We start from the raw sequence: 15,567 nt of genomic DNA, 5'->3' as shown, positions 1-15,567 counted from the left end.
AAGAAAATTCTCCTTCGCTACAAAAAGAAACTTTAAAGACTCTGAAAGGCAGGATACTCTCAGAAATAAAAATAACTTTGGGATTAACGTTTAGCATATTCATTCATTTATAACATCTGCATACAAGTTTATGAATATTCTATTTATTTTAACTATAGGCTGTATTCCTTTTAAAATGAGATTAATGTAATGAAAAACCAACATTTTTAGTCTAATAAACAAAATTGTATGCACAATATATTTATAAAATGCATTTATAATTTTTCTTTTTAAAATTTATTCTCTAAAACATGAATTTTAATAATAATAATTAAATACAAATTTTAGATCTAATTTCATTTATTTATTTATTTTTCGAATAGATAGTTCAATTTATATTAATTATAATTAAATTTATAAAGTTAAAAATTACGACTTCTAAATTATTTATTTTAAAACATGACTTAAATTAGGCATAAATTAATTTTTTGATACTAAAAGACTATTTTTGAATAAAGTATTTTTATTAATATATAAAAAATTGCAGAAAATGATTATGTATTTTTTAAGTTATTTAAATTATAATATAATCTCTTACGTTAATTTTAAGTTAGTTACATCTAAATCGATAAGTGTTATTTACTATAAGTTAATCTAGCAATTTGCGCCTTACATTAACTATAATTTACAATAACATTGTGTAATTACTAGTGTAACAACACACACACGTTAATAAATATAATTTATACAGAAGTATTTTTAAAATATCATATAAAATTAATTTATAAAATAAAATTCTCTTCTGCATTCAGTTAATTATTAAAAAAAAAAGTTAAATATTCTTTAGATAATATGGATTTAAATACTAAATAAAGGCAATTTTTACCCTCTTTATTCATGCAAGCTTCGAAGCACTTCTTTAGGCGACAAGCCCTACATTGGTTCCTATGAGTCTTGTCGATAGGACATTTGCCCTTTAAATCACCCTGAGCTTTACAGGTATATACTCTGTTTCTGTGTATGCTGCGCTTGAAGAAACCAGAACAGCCTATGAATAACATCTGCCATTAATAAATGACGTAAGTATTAATTAAAATAACATATGTTAGATAGCATAAAATATCGCGATAAAACGATAGGAAAGGAAGGAAAAAATTTGTAGATGAATTTATAATTTTTGTCCATCAATATTTTTAATTATAATTTAATTTAATAGAGTCTAGAAAAGTTTAATAATATGTCTGTCGGATGAAACCTTCTGTAAGTGGGAGAATGTCATCTCGTATACAGCTGCCGATCCAAGTTAACAGTGTAATCAAGAGTTAATTGTGGCGGATAAAGAAAAGAGAAGGGGCCATTCCAATATTTCTAAAAGACATTAAAATCCGAGAAGCCAAAAATCCATAATAAATAAAAGGGTGGAAGATAAGTGAGATGGAAAAAATAGAAAAAAAAATCAAAAAGAATTTTTTTAATGAATTTTTTAGTTCACAAAATCTAGAGTATTTCGTCAGTTCTTGTTGTTACATTGAAGTATGCGCTTATCAAACTCTATCATTTATGGCAATTGATGATCCTGGAGTATTTTTTTATCGCTTTTTACTTAAATTAACAAGATTCTTACATGCAGAATATGTTTTTTTTGAACAATAAGTTCGATTTATGTCACTTTATTTCAAGAATTATTCAACAATTTCCTATTATATCTCTCGTTAATGGCAATTAATATTTATATTATATTCGGAAGAAGTAATAATTATTATTTTAAAATATATTCTTGATGTAGGTTTTATTGTCAGTTAATATATATATTTATTTTGATTTATCGAATATTCAAATACAGTAAATACTTGTATATTGTATTGAACTAGTTATTTTAAAATCGGTATCTTAAATTTTCGAAAATAATACTCTATTCGGTTTTACTCGGTTAAAAAAAAGATTTTTATTTATAAAATTTTCTCCATTGAATGGGATCAAAGGATCCACAAACCAACAAACAATTCAGAAATATTGTATTACACAGTTAAATCATTTTGGTCGTAGATAGTCACGAACCCAATAAAATCCTCGTTTTTACAGTGGATTTTTCCATTTTTCTCTAAAGTATTGATATCATATTAATCTAAACATAATTAAAATATAAAATTTTGTTCAAAATCAAATATTTTATATTTTATATCAATAAAATATAAGCCTAGATGACCATTTAACTTTTAAAACTTAGGCCTATTTATTATATTAATTTTTTTGAATTTCGGACACTTCTTTTTAAAAAAAATCTTTAAATACCCAAGTAAACAATATAAACAATTATACTGCAGATCTTTTGGCCTACATAATTAAGGCTTATTTAATAAATTTAATTTTTTGAAAGGAGCATAAGTAAGATTAAATGATTATATATGAGAAACGATTGTTATAATCTTATATATACGCTATTTGATTAAAATCTCCGAAATATTACAATAGGAAAGAAATAGAAAGCAATAAATAAAATTTTATAATGGAAAGAATTTATCAAAAGCTATTATTTCTGTATTTTAATAATAATTTATAATAATAGATAGAGCGCCATAGTAGATATATTATTAATATTAGTTATGGTTAGTAAAGATTAAAATTAAATTGAATAAATAAAAATATATGTGCACTATATTATCGTTTTATTATTATATTATTGAATATGGAGAAACATATTTAAATTTTAACTTAGACATTTTAAGCTTAGATTATATTATTTCACGTTATATCATTAATTAATTATTTAGAACTCTTATTTAATTATATATGTAATTTTATGTATAAAATAATATAACTTATCGATTAAATAAAAATAAATTTTATGTAAACAAATATTTTAATTGAAATTTATATAAAAATCATATCCTGAACGTTCAGGATATCTGATTAGATATAGATATTCAGATATACTGTATAAATAATTAAAACTTACAACAAAGGAAGAATAATCCAAATTATAGATGCTGCTTATATGATAAATATTCTTTTATTGAATATTTCTGAATAGCAAAACATTATTTCAGTAGGAAAACAATTGGATTAAGAGTATAAATATAATTATCTTTTGCCGTTTAGGTAATTAAATATATTGTAAAATATAGTTTACAAAATTCAAAATATCAAATGTGAAATCCCAAATTCTAAGCATGAATTCATGTCAAGTGTAAACTTAATATTTGCTTAATAAAATAGCATTAAAATAATTATTATTGTAATTTACAAAATGTATTATATGATTAGTTGTACTAAAGAAGCTTTTGTCAATTTTTAAAAGATAAGAAAAATTATACTGTATATATTTTAGATGAACACATATTCATCTAAGGTAAGACGGATTAAGTTTTTGATTTTATTATGTACAACTTTTGGTTTGAATTTTAGATCTGGATTCGGTATACGGTGATAAATACATAAAAATTTAGGCTACAGTATATCTATAAACTTAATAGTTAAATGCCGGAACCGAATAAATTAATCACGTAAAATGTTTTTTATTATTAATAAATTACCATTAAATTAAGCAATTAAAGTTTTCTTTCAAATATTTTCTATAATTTTATCATTTGGTTATATTAAAATATATTAGTCTAAAAGATTTAGTTGAACTTAAGTTTCACGTGTAAAATATATTAACTTAATAGAATTAAAATTTTTATCAGAAATGTATTTATAAATAAAATAAAAAAACTTTTACAGTTTAAAGAAAGGAACTTTACTAAAATTTTAATATAAATAGATCTAAGTAATGAACCTATATAATTATAATCGATTTTATAGCGTATAATATACAGTAATCATTTTATAAATTATCACATTTGTTTATCGTTTTGTAATTTATTAATGCTCGCGTATAGGCTGTATGAAGAACAAAATTCTAAAACTGCATAAATATCATTAATGCTTGTTATGCGTGGTATTTCTCAAATACTGTACAATTAAAAGATTTGTTTTTATCATTATTAAATCGATACTAGCAATGTTCGATTTGTAATATATCCGGATACCTTTTAATTCTGTAAAAATATTTAAATTTCTTATCCTGTTATAACTATTACAAATAATTTTTAAGAATTTATTGAATTCTATCTTTAGGAATCGTTCTCATCTCTGATGCCATATTTAAACGACTGCAAACGCCGTATAGCTTATTGAAGTAATCCAAGTCATAAATATAATGCATGTATAAAAATATAATGTTCTGTTATTGTTAAAACAATAATCCGAAAAAGTAAACATCTAAAAATAAGCTTATATTAATATATTATTTTTGTNTATCTTTGAATATTAAATATATACTTTATATGACTTTATATGAAAATAAATTTAAATAGAAATTAAAGATATTGTAATATATTTTAAATTAATAAAAGTACTGTACGTCAAATTTAAACCAATTCAAATAATGTTTTTTTTTTTCCTTTTAAAAATTTTAATTTCTCATTTATTTTATACTTTTCAGCTTTAGTAGAACGTTTACATATTAAATGTTTTGAAGTGCATAAAAGAAAATTTAATTATGGCTCAAGCTATAGAATAGAAATTTTATTATTCTTATCGTTATTTTCAATAATATTTTTAATTATTATAGAATTATACAATATGGATTTTCTCTAGATCCTGTAGGTTTCATCTAAATCAGACATCACTAAAATAAACAAAAGCGATTTATTTTAGCTTTTTCTGTGTCCAAATCAATACAGAATTGTAAGCAATAAGGTTATTTAAAAATTGGCAAGTACAATACTGTATATCCTAATAAAAGATAAGTTAGGTCATTTAATTTAAGTCAATTCTGCGATTTAGGCTAATTCATTAGTTAATTATAATACCTAATGGAGCAAGATTTAGGCCTACCTCAGTCTTAACTCATCGAATCATCAAATTACCTAATTTTGAATTTATTCCCTTTATTTTCCTTATATAGAATATTATGATTAATTAACAAATTGTTATAATTTTGCTATAAGATAGAGCAAATAATTTCAATTGATTTCATTGTAATGGCCTATCAAAGTAGCTCTGCCGACATCTTCGTTAAAGAGATGATTTTTCGTTTTATGTTCTCTTAATTCTTGGAGGAGTTTTCCTACGAGGAGATTGAGTGATTCAGGGGTAGTCTAACGTGCAGTTCCACCCGCGAATTAGTCCTCCTAAAAGCTAGAATTTATCAAATGTAAGTGTACTTCACATTGATCAGAGACAGGGTGTAGAAATTAGGATAAGAGATCCCTCTATTATTGAGAACAATAGTCATGGGAAGGGGAACCTCTCTCGATTACCAACAGATGCCAATTCCGCGATGAAGCAGACAGATGATCAACTTATCATAATGTTACAGAGATTAAGATGATTGTATATCAGCATTTATATTTAAATCTTCAAATTATACTTCTCAAAATGATGACCACGATGTTAATAATAATAATATTATTAATTAATTAAATCCATATTCAGATTAAATTGTTAAAGATTTCAAAAGAAAATATTCTAAAAGTGTCGATCCATTTTAAAAATGGAGTTACTTCAATTTAAGCGACCGCTAAGTAAACTTACTTTAAAAACAAGCAAATTCGAATGCACAGAACGTGTTTATCCCGCTTTCAAAGTGGAATACTTATGTTGATCATTCTTCTATATTATGAACAGGGGGCCAGTATTAGAGCGATGGGAATCCAGAGGGTGGTAAGCATCGATTTCTTTGTCGCCTTTCGTGTCTCCTTACAGAAAAACATTCGTTTGCGTGTAACCAACCGACCAGATGACGTCAACGGACCGTTTTAAGTCCATTTGACTACAGGGTTCGACAAATCTATTGTTCTGATCCACTAAAAATTACCGTTCGAGCAAAGAAGCTCGGAAAACAAAGGGATACGGACGGCAAAACACTTTTGGAATTACGGATTATTTCACTAAAATGTGATTATTTTGTATAAAAAATTAAAAAATAAATAAAAACCTCTACTTAATTTTAAAGCTCTAAAAGAAAAAGATTGCTTTATTCGTTAAAAATTAAACTTCATATATTTTTTCTAAAAATAATGCAGCTCAAACTACATTTTAAATTTTATTTTCATTTTTTTTCTCTTAATTTTCTCTTTATAAAGCTTTTATTTATTCGTATTAAAAAAAGAGCTAAATTTAATCGAAATCGCATAAGACCAAGTAATAATATTTTAACCTATAATATCAGCACATGGGAATAATTTAAAGATTACAACGAATGCGATAAATTGTAAACAAAGTTAAAGCATAAATTTATTCAAAATTCAAATAAATATAACCTGTAATAATATATAGTTTTATAACCAAATAATGTAAAAGCACAGTCATTATGTATCAGTTAAAGCGGATTTAATTTCGGTTATGAACTTATCCAAATTTGCGATAATTCATTATTGAATAAACAATCTCTCGTTTATACAATGTGCAGTTTTCAAAGGTCTGTAAATACCGTTCATCTTTACTCATATTCTATTTATAATAATCCCTAAATTAAACACCTTCAAAATATTAACTGGAATTAGGATAACATACGGTTAGTCACTGCTTTAAAACAAGGTTCGTGATGATTGTGTTGTAACTACTTTGTCTCTGGGCGATCTGCCCTAATCACTCCTTTGAAGTGCTTTACTTCTATCTCGTAGAGTTATCAAACATTGATCACGTGATCTCTTTCGAAAGGTGAGTACGTGACATTCGGTGACAAACAAGACTCCAGAAAGATGCCAGAATGTGCAAGAGAGTTGGATTAATCAGTGACAGGGTCCAGCTTATAGACTGTCACTGCTGCCTTTTATCTATGTCAATAGTGACTACTGAGTGCTACTTAAACGGATCGTATGTCCGATCTCATCGGAAATCTTTAGCAAAGGTCGTCCTCCTACATTCCGCTAGATCTTGCCTTTAGGCTTTCTACTTAGCTTTCCGACAATATTATGGAGAGAGATGATTTGTTACAATTACATTCTTAGTCTTAAGAAAATTCTCCTTCGCTACAAAAAGAAACTTTAAAGACTCTGAAAGGCAGGATACTCTCAGAAATAAAAATAACTTTGGGATTAACGTTTAGCATATTCATTCATTTATAACATCTGCATACAAGTTTATGAATATTCTATTTATTTTAACTATAGGCTGTATTCCTTTTAAAATGAGATTAATGTAATGAAAAACCAACATTTTTAGTCTAATAAACAAAATTGTATGCACAATATATTTATAAAATGCATTTATAATTTTTCTTTTTAAAATTTATTCTCTAAAACATGAATTTTAATAATAATAATTAAATACAAATTTTAGATCTAATTTCATTTATTTATTTATTTTTCGAATAGATAGTTCAATTTATATTAATTATAATTAAATTTATAAAGTTAAAAATTACGACTTCTAAATTATTTATTTTAAAACATGACTTAAATTAGGCATAAATTAATTTTTTGATACTAAAAGACTATTTTTGAATAAAGTATTTTTATTAATATATAAAAAATTGCAGAAAATGATTATGTATTTTTTAAGTTATTTAAATTATAATATAATCTCTTACGTTAATTTTAAGTTAGTTACATCTAAATCGATAAGTGTTATTTACTATAAGTTAATCTAGCAATTTGCGCCTTACATTAACTATAATTTACAATAACATTGTGTAATTACTAGTGTAACAACACACACACGTTAATAAATATAATTTATACAGAAGTATTTTTAAAATATCATATAAAATTAATTTATAAAATAAAATTCTCTTCTGCATTCAGTTAATTATTAAAAAAAAAAGTTAAATATTCTTTAGATAATATGGATTTAAATACTAAATAAAGGCAATTTTTACCCTCTTTATTCATGCAAGCTTCGAAGCACTTCTTTAGGCGACAAGCCCTACATTGGTTCCTATGAGTCTTGTCGATAGGACATTTGCCCTTTAAATCACCCTGAGCTTTACAGGTATATACTCTGTTTCTGTGTATGCTGCGCTTGAAGAAACCAGAACAGCCTATGAATAACATCTGCCATTAATAAATGACGTAAGTATTAATTAAAATAACATATGTTAGATAGCATAAAATATCGCGATAAAACGATAGGAAAGGAAGGAAAAAATTTGTAGATGAATTTATAATTTTTGTCCATCAATATTTTTAATTATAATTTAATTTAATAGAGTCTAGAAAAGTTTAATAATATGTCTGTCGGATGAAACCTTCTGTAAGTGGGAGAATGTCATCTCGTATACAGCTGCCGATCCAAGTTAACAGTGTAATCAAGAGTTAATTGTGGCGGATAAAGAAAAGAGAAGGGGCCATTCCAATATTTCTAAAAGACATTAAAATCCGAGAAGCCAAAAATCCATAATAAATAAAAGGGTGGAAGATAAGTGAGATGGAAAAAATAGAAAAAAAAATCAAAAAGAATTTTTTTAATGAATTTTTTAGTTCACAAAATCTAGAGTATTTCGTCAGTTCTTGTTGTTACATTGAAGTATGCGCTTATCAAACTCTATCATTTATGGCAATTGATGATCCTGGAGTATTTTTTTATCGCTTTTTACTTAAATTAACAAGATTCTTACATGCAGAATATGTTTTTTTTGAACAATAAGTTCGATTTATGTCACTTTATTTCAAGAATTATTCAACAATTTCCTATTATATCTCTCGTTAATGGCAATTAATATTTATATTATATTCGGAAGAAGTAATAATTATTATTTTAAAATATATTCTTGATGTAGGTTTTATTGTCAGTTAATATATATATTTATTTTGATTTATCGAATATTCAAATACAGTAAATACTTGTATATTGTATTGAACTAGTTATTTTAAAATCGGTATCTTAAATTTTCGAAAATAATACTCTATTCGGTTTTACTCGGTTAAAAAAAAGATTTTTATTTATAAAATTTTCTCCATTGAATGGGATCAAAGGATCCACAAACCAACAAACAATTCAGAAATATTGTATTACACAGTTAAATCATTTTGGTCGTAGATAGTCACGAACCCAATAAAATCCTCGTTTTTACAGTGGATTTTTCCATTTTTCTCTAAAGTATTGATATCATATTAATCTAAACATAATTAAAATATAAAATTTTGTTCAAAATCAAATATTTTATATTTTATATCAATAAAATATAAGCCTAGATGACCATTTAACTTTTAAAACTTAGGCCTATTTATTATATTAATTTTTTTGAATTTCGGACACTTCTTTTTAAAAAAAATCTTTAAATACCCAAGTAAACAATATAAACAATTATACTGCAGATCTTTTGGCCTACATAATTAAGGCTTATTTAATAAATTTAATTTTTTGAAAGGAGCATAAGTAAGATTAAATGATTATATATGAGAAACGATTGTTATAATCTTATATATACGCTATTTGATTAAAATCTCCGAAATATTACAATAGGAAAGAAATAGAAAGCAATAAATAAAATTTTATAATGGAAAGAATTTATCAAAAGCTATTATTTCTGTATTTTAATAATAATTTATAATAATAGATAGAGCGCCATAGTAGATATATTATTAATATTAGTTATGGTTAGTAAAGATTAAAATTAAATTGAATAAATAAAAATATATGTGCACTATATTATCGTTTTATTATTATATTATTGAATATGGAGAAACATATTTAAATTTTAACTTAGACATTTTAAGCTTAGATTATATTATTTCACGTTATATCATTAATTAATTATTTAGAACTCTTATTTAATTATATATGTAATTTTATGTATAAAATAATATAACTTATCGATTAAATAAAAATAAATTTTATGTAAACAAATATTTTAATTGAAATTTATATAAAAATCATATCCTGAACGTTCAGGATATCTGATTAGATATAGATATTCAGATATACTGTATAAATAATTAAAACTTACAACAAAGGAAGAATAATCCAAATTATAGATGCTGCTTATATGATAAATATTCTTTTATTGAATATTTCTGAATAGCAAAACATTATTTCAGTAGGAAAACAATTGGATTAAGAGTATAAATATAATTATCTTTTGCCGTTTAGGTAATTAAATATATTGTAAAATATAGTTTACAAAATTCAAAATATCAAATGTGAAATCCCAAATTCTAAGCATGAATTCATGTCAAGTGTAAACTTAATATTTGCTTAATAAAATAGCATTAAAATAATTATTATTGTAATTTACAAAATGTATTATATGATTAGTTGTACTAAAGAAGCTTTTGTCAATTTTTAAAAGATAAGAAAAATTATACTGTATATATTTTAGATGAACACATATTCATCTAAGGTAAGACGGATTAAGTTTTTGATTTTATTATGTACAACTTTTGGTTTGAATTTTAGATCTGGATTCGGTATACGGTGATAAATACATAAAAATTTAGGCTACAGTATATCTATAAACTTAATAGTTAAATGCCGGAACCGAATAAATTAATCACGTAAAATGTTTTTTATTATTAATAAATTACCATTAAATTAAGCAATTAAAGTTTTCTTTCAAATATTTTCTATAATTTTATCATTTGGTTATATTAAAATATATTAGTCTAAAAGATTTAGTTGAACTTAAGTTTCACGTGTAAAATATATTAACTTAATAGAATTAAAATTTTTATCAGAAATGTATTTATAAATAAAATAAAAAAACTTTTACAGTTTAAAGAAAGGAACTTTACTAAAATTTTAATATAAATAGATCTAAGTAATGAACCTATATAATTATAATCGATTTTATAGCGTATAATATACAGTAATCATTTTATAAATTATCACATTTGTTTATCGTTTTGTAATTTATTAATGCTCGCGTATAGGCTGTATGAAGAACGAAATTCTAAAACTGCATAAATATCATTAATGCTTGTTATGCGTGGTATTTCTCAAATACTGTACAATTAAAAGATTTGTTTTTATCATTATTAAATCGATACTAGCAATGTTCGATTTGTAATATATCCGGATACCTTTTAATTCTGTAAAAATATTTAAATTTCTTATCCTGTTATAACTATTACAAATAATTTTTAAGAATTTATTGAATTCTATCTTTAGGAATCGTTCTCATCTCTGATGCCATATTTAAACGACTGCAAACGCCGTATAGCTTATTGAAGTAATCCAAGTCATAAATATAATGCATGTATAAAAATATAATGTTCTGTTATTGTTAAAACAATAATCCGAAAAAGTAAACATCTAAAAATAAGCTTATATTAATATATTATTTTTGTAAATATATAATTTATCGTATTAACTGTAAATCAAAGGATATTGCATAATTTGTAGATTAAAATTTACTATATTAATCTATAAAATAAAGACTAATTAACTGGTATAACATTTATATTCTAATTACATTTTTATACAGTCAATTTTGCATAAATATCTAATCATTGATCAAGACAATTTACGTGTAAATTTTGTATTTAATATCAAGTAAATTTGTTGCCTTATATTTTTATGATAATTTCTTGTGGATTAGTATAAGAATATATTTAAAATATAAATACTGTTAGAAGAGAATAAGAGTGAAAATAGCATCATCAGAAGAGTAAAATTAGGCTGTCTCACGACGGTGTTTGATATAATTTTTTCAAGTAATAACATTTAAAATATTTTCAATGTGTTACATAATATACATATTTTAACTTATTGCTTATATCTGGTATAATCAATATTTATACAATTAACTACATAAATTTTAATATATACTTTAAACATTATAATAGGAAAATTTGGCGATATCCCATTTGAGATCAATAAGCTATTGATTGACGATTCAGTATTGTTTACTTGATTGAAGAAGACAAAAGATCACTTTAAGTCAAACTTGAGTTGCGATTTAATCAGTATGGCGGTTGGTTTGTATAATATTTTAGCGCAAAAGCTACAAGGGTCGTGCTGGCACTAAATTAAATGATGGAGTAAAATATAAAACTCAAACAAACAATAGCAACAATATTTTGCAAAGATATTACAATAAGAGCCGTGACAAATATAATAAATATATTAATCAGTACGCATAAAAAATTGAATTTTGCACATTTTTAAGAGTTATTATGCATACAGATATTGTACAGTACAATACAGTACATACCTGTAATGCTCTGAAATGAAAACATTTTAGATTCATATTCTGCTGCTAGATAAGTATTAAATGCTATATTTGCTATTATTAAATAATAGATGCTAGATGATATTTCATTATAAAATTCATTTCAAAAATTGCGCTATGCTTAAATATTTTTTTAAATTGCTTTATACAACCAGAAATATTATATTTATATAATCTCATCATAATAAACTACTATAAAATGTGCTAACTTTTATAAAACATTGATATTACAAATTAAATTATAAAATATTAATGTAGTGGTCTTCGACATTTCTTATTCTTATCTTTCATAAATTTGCATTGGTACTGTATAATTGATAATATATACATATAACAATCAATAAATTTTTGAAACTTTTAACAAATTTTATTTAATTCGTACAAAAATACGCATTTCATACTTATAAATAGAGACAGAATTATTTGATTTTCGAAACTATTAAGTTATAAAGCAAGTCGGAATCGATGATATCGTACTGTACAAATTTGTTAAAAAAGGAAGGATAATTTATTTATCAAATTAAATATTGTTCTGCTTTTAAAAAATTATGCAAATTTGCAGAATTTTCTTAAATTCTTTCAAATTGAATTCCAATATCACGAATCATATTCTCCACTTGAAGACTGTCTTAAAAAATAAGCAGATTTTTTTTCACTTTTCGTAAGTTATCGCAAGTTGTTTGTTCCTTAAAAACCGTAATAAAGTTGTCTAAACAACGACATTAATCGCTCATTTAAGACTAGTCTAATAAGTTAAAAATAACTTATTAACAAAATTATAATTAATTATATAATAATTTTGACTTGAATTCGTGATAAAGCTTTAATTGCAAAAAATTTCAAGCGGTCGCAAGCTTTAATTAAATTGTATACAGTACAATATTATAGAAATTGATATGCAAGTTTAGAAATGTAAACTTTTCTATGCCTCTTAATTAAAATGATGCCGAAAAAAATTCAGTATCAATATTTATAAGCAAATTACATGCTGAAAAAATAACAAAATCTTTCTATTTTTCAACAATATTTAAATAACGATCTTTAAATTTCGAAAAGCGACCTTTATTCAAAATCAGTAAGTAAAGAAAAAAAAAACATGAAAAAAAAGACGAAAAGAACATTGTAGAATATGAATTTTTGCAGAACATTTCTGTAGATCTGTGTAGTGAATTTAATATTATTTGATTACATGGCAGTCGAATATAATTTATACAATTTTACAATCATAAATAGTAATCAAATCTCTATTAAATACAGAAATATATTCTATTAGGGCTTATATTAGATTAGGTTGCTAGGCTTGGCTGCAAACTTCCTTAATGGATAGCAACAACCATACATGTAGCATGATTTTGACATTTGGAATCACGCACGAATGTAGTCATTTGATAAATTATCAATAGTCAATCAATTGTCTGTCATCTCTTACATTTTATTCATTAGAGGCCAATTCAATTGTCTAATCAATTTTCTTAGTTTAATTGCATCACAAGATAATAATTGTAAAAATTTAATTTCGCATTGATACTTGCAAAGTTATAAAAATAAATTTTTATATTTGTTTATTTATTTTTATCGCTGCAATATTTGATAATTCGCCTCCAAATATTTTAATGGAAAAAAAGCGATCTTAGAATTTCATGAAGGCCTTAAATCAGCATCAATTTTATTTATATCTCTTTCAATATGTTTAATGTATAATTAAAATATTAACCATTTATAAAATATTCGAAACACCGGTAGTTCAGTTCATTCCGTAAAATGAAGTACTTACTTCTTTATAGAATAAATTAAAGTACCGTATGAGACAAAAAATATCTACTAATTAGCCTACACAATAATACTTTCGGTAAATAACACGTTGACTTATTAATGTTGTAGGCCTAAGTTTAATTTATTTCTTACACCTATATCTTTATATATAAACTATAAATTATGGCCTCCCAAAACTTTCTACAAAAACGTGAATTTTTACAATGAAACAAATGAGGTTAATATATGAAATATATTATGTAGATTCTATTTCCATTTAGAATTGATTATATATTTTAGATTTCGGCTTAAATAATGAAAGTATTTAAGTACTGAGAAATTCCTCCTGATTTTAACGAGATTTTTACGAAGTCAAAATTATTTCCTTCATTTGTATTGACTTTATTTCTTTTCATGGAATTTCTAAGCTAAAATTTATACATTTTATGCTAAATCTGTGTATTAGATTACAGAAATTTCAACACTTTATCCAACAAAACATTGAATTTAAAAGAAAACTGTTTTCTGGAACAATTATTTTAAAAAATTATTATTTATATAAGGGAAACATCAAACTTTTTACGTGAGCAACAGATAAAAAAAATTCAATAAATCTTTTTTAGAATAAAGAAACTAATACAATGTTTAATAATTATTTGAAATATGGAATTTTCATGATCCGGAATTCAGGCTTACGCATAGCCGTTCTGATTCCTTCTATAATCATATTTTGATTTTTCTTGGAGTACTTTTCTTAACAAAATCAATTTTCGAAAAAGTAAATTGATTCTATGCATATTAAGTAGTGAGAATGGAAGTAATTTGTAAAATAAATAGACCTATAATTAACAAAAGTTTTTACATGATGCGAATTTCCTTAGTCTTTAAGCTTAATCATTTCGTCGCTTGAGCCAGAAATTTTTAAGATAAATCCAAATTAATTAATATGCAAAATTGATACATTATCTAATGTTACATTTTTACGTTTTATATCAAACATGGAAAAGCTTAATTTAATCCTATCAATTAAGTGTACGGATATGTAATTAAAAATTATTTTAAGTTAGCGGCAAACAAAAGTCGATTCTGTAACACTTTCAAATGGTATGTTTAAACTATGCATTTTCTATTAATACATAGATATAAATACGTATTAATTAGTTATAATTANACACACACGTTAATAAATATAATTTATACAGAAGTATTTTTAAAATATCATATAAAATTAATTTATAAAATAAAATTCTCTTCTGCATTCAGTTAATTATTAAAAAAAAAAGTTAAATATTCTTTAGATAATATGGATTTAAATACTAAATAAAGGCAATTTTTACCCTCTTTATTCATGCAAGCTTCGAAGCACTTCTTTAGGCGACAAGCCCTACATTGGTTCCTATGAGTCTTGTCGATAGGACATTTGCCCTTTAAATCACCCTGAGCTTTACAGGTATATACTCTGTTTCTGTGTATGCTGCGCTTGAAGAAACCAGAACAGCCTATGAATAACATCTGCCATTAATAAATGACGTAAGTATTAATTAAAATAACATATGTTAGATAGCATAAAATATCGCGATAAAACGATAGGAAAGGAAGGAAAAAATTTGTAGATGAATTTATAATTTTTGTCCATCAATATTTTTAATTATAATTTAATTTAATAGAGTCTAGAAAAG

The 15,567-nt window shown here is 24.2% G+C and overlaps 1 protein-coding gene across 1 annotated transcript in view; it reads right to left on the bottom strand.

Moving 5' to 3' along the window:
- The window catches only part of LOC111635427 (nuclear receptor subfamily 2 group E member 1-like), a 36,553-nt gene that overhangs the window by 8,061 nt on the left and 12,925 nt on the right, over positions 1 to 15,567 (bottom strand). Inside the window, exon 4 of the mRNA XM_023380390.1 lies at positions 15,226 to 15,387. Within this exon, the coding sequence (XP_023236158.1) occupies positions 15,226 to 15,387 (162 nt within the window). The remainder of the gene's footprint in view (positions 1 to 15,225; positions 15,388 to 15,567) is intronic.

Source organism: Centruroides sculpturatus, unplaced genomic scaffold (genome assembly GCF_000671375.1).
Source record: "Centruroides sculpturatus isolate CEXI.00-Female unplaced genomic scaffold, Cexi_2.0 scaffold122, whole genome shotgun sequence".
Lineage (NCBI taxonomy): Eukaryota > Metazoa > Arthropoda > Arachnida > Scorpiones > Buthidae > Centruroides > Centruroides sculpturatus.
This window is presented reverse-complemented; position numbering and strand designations above follow the sequence as displayed.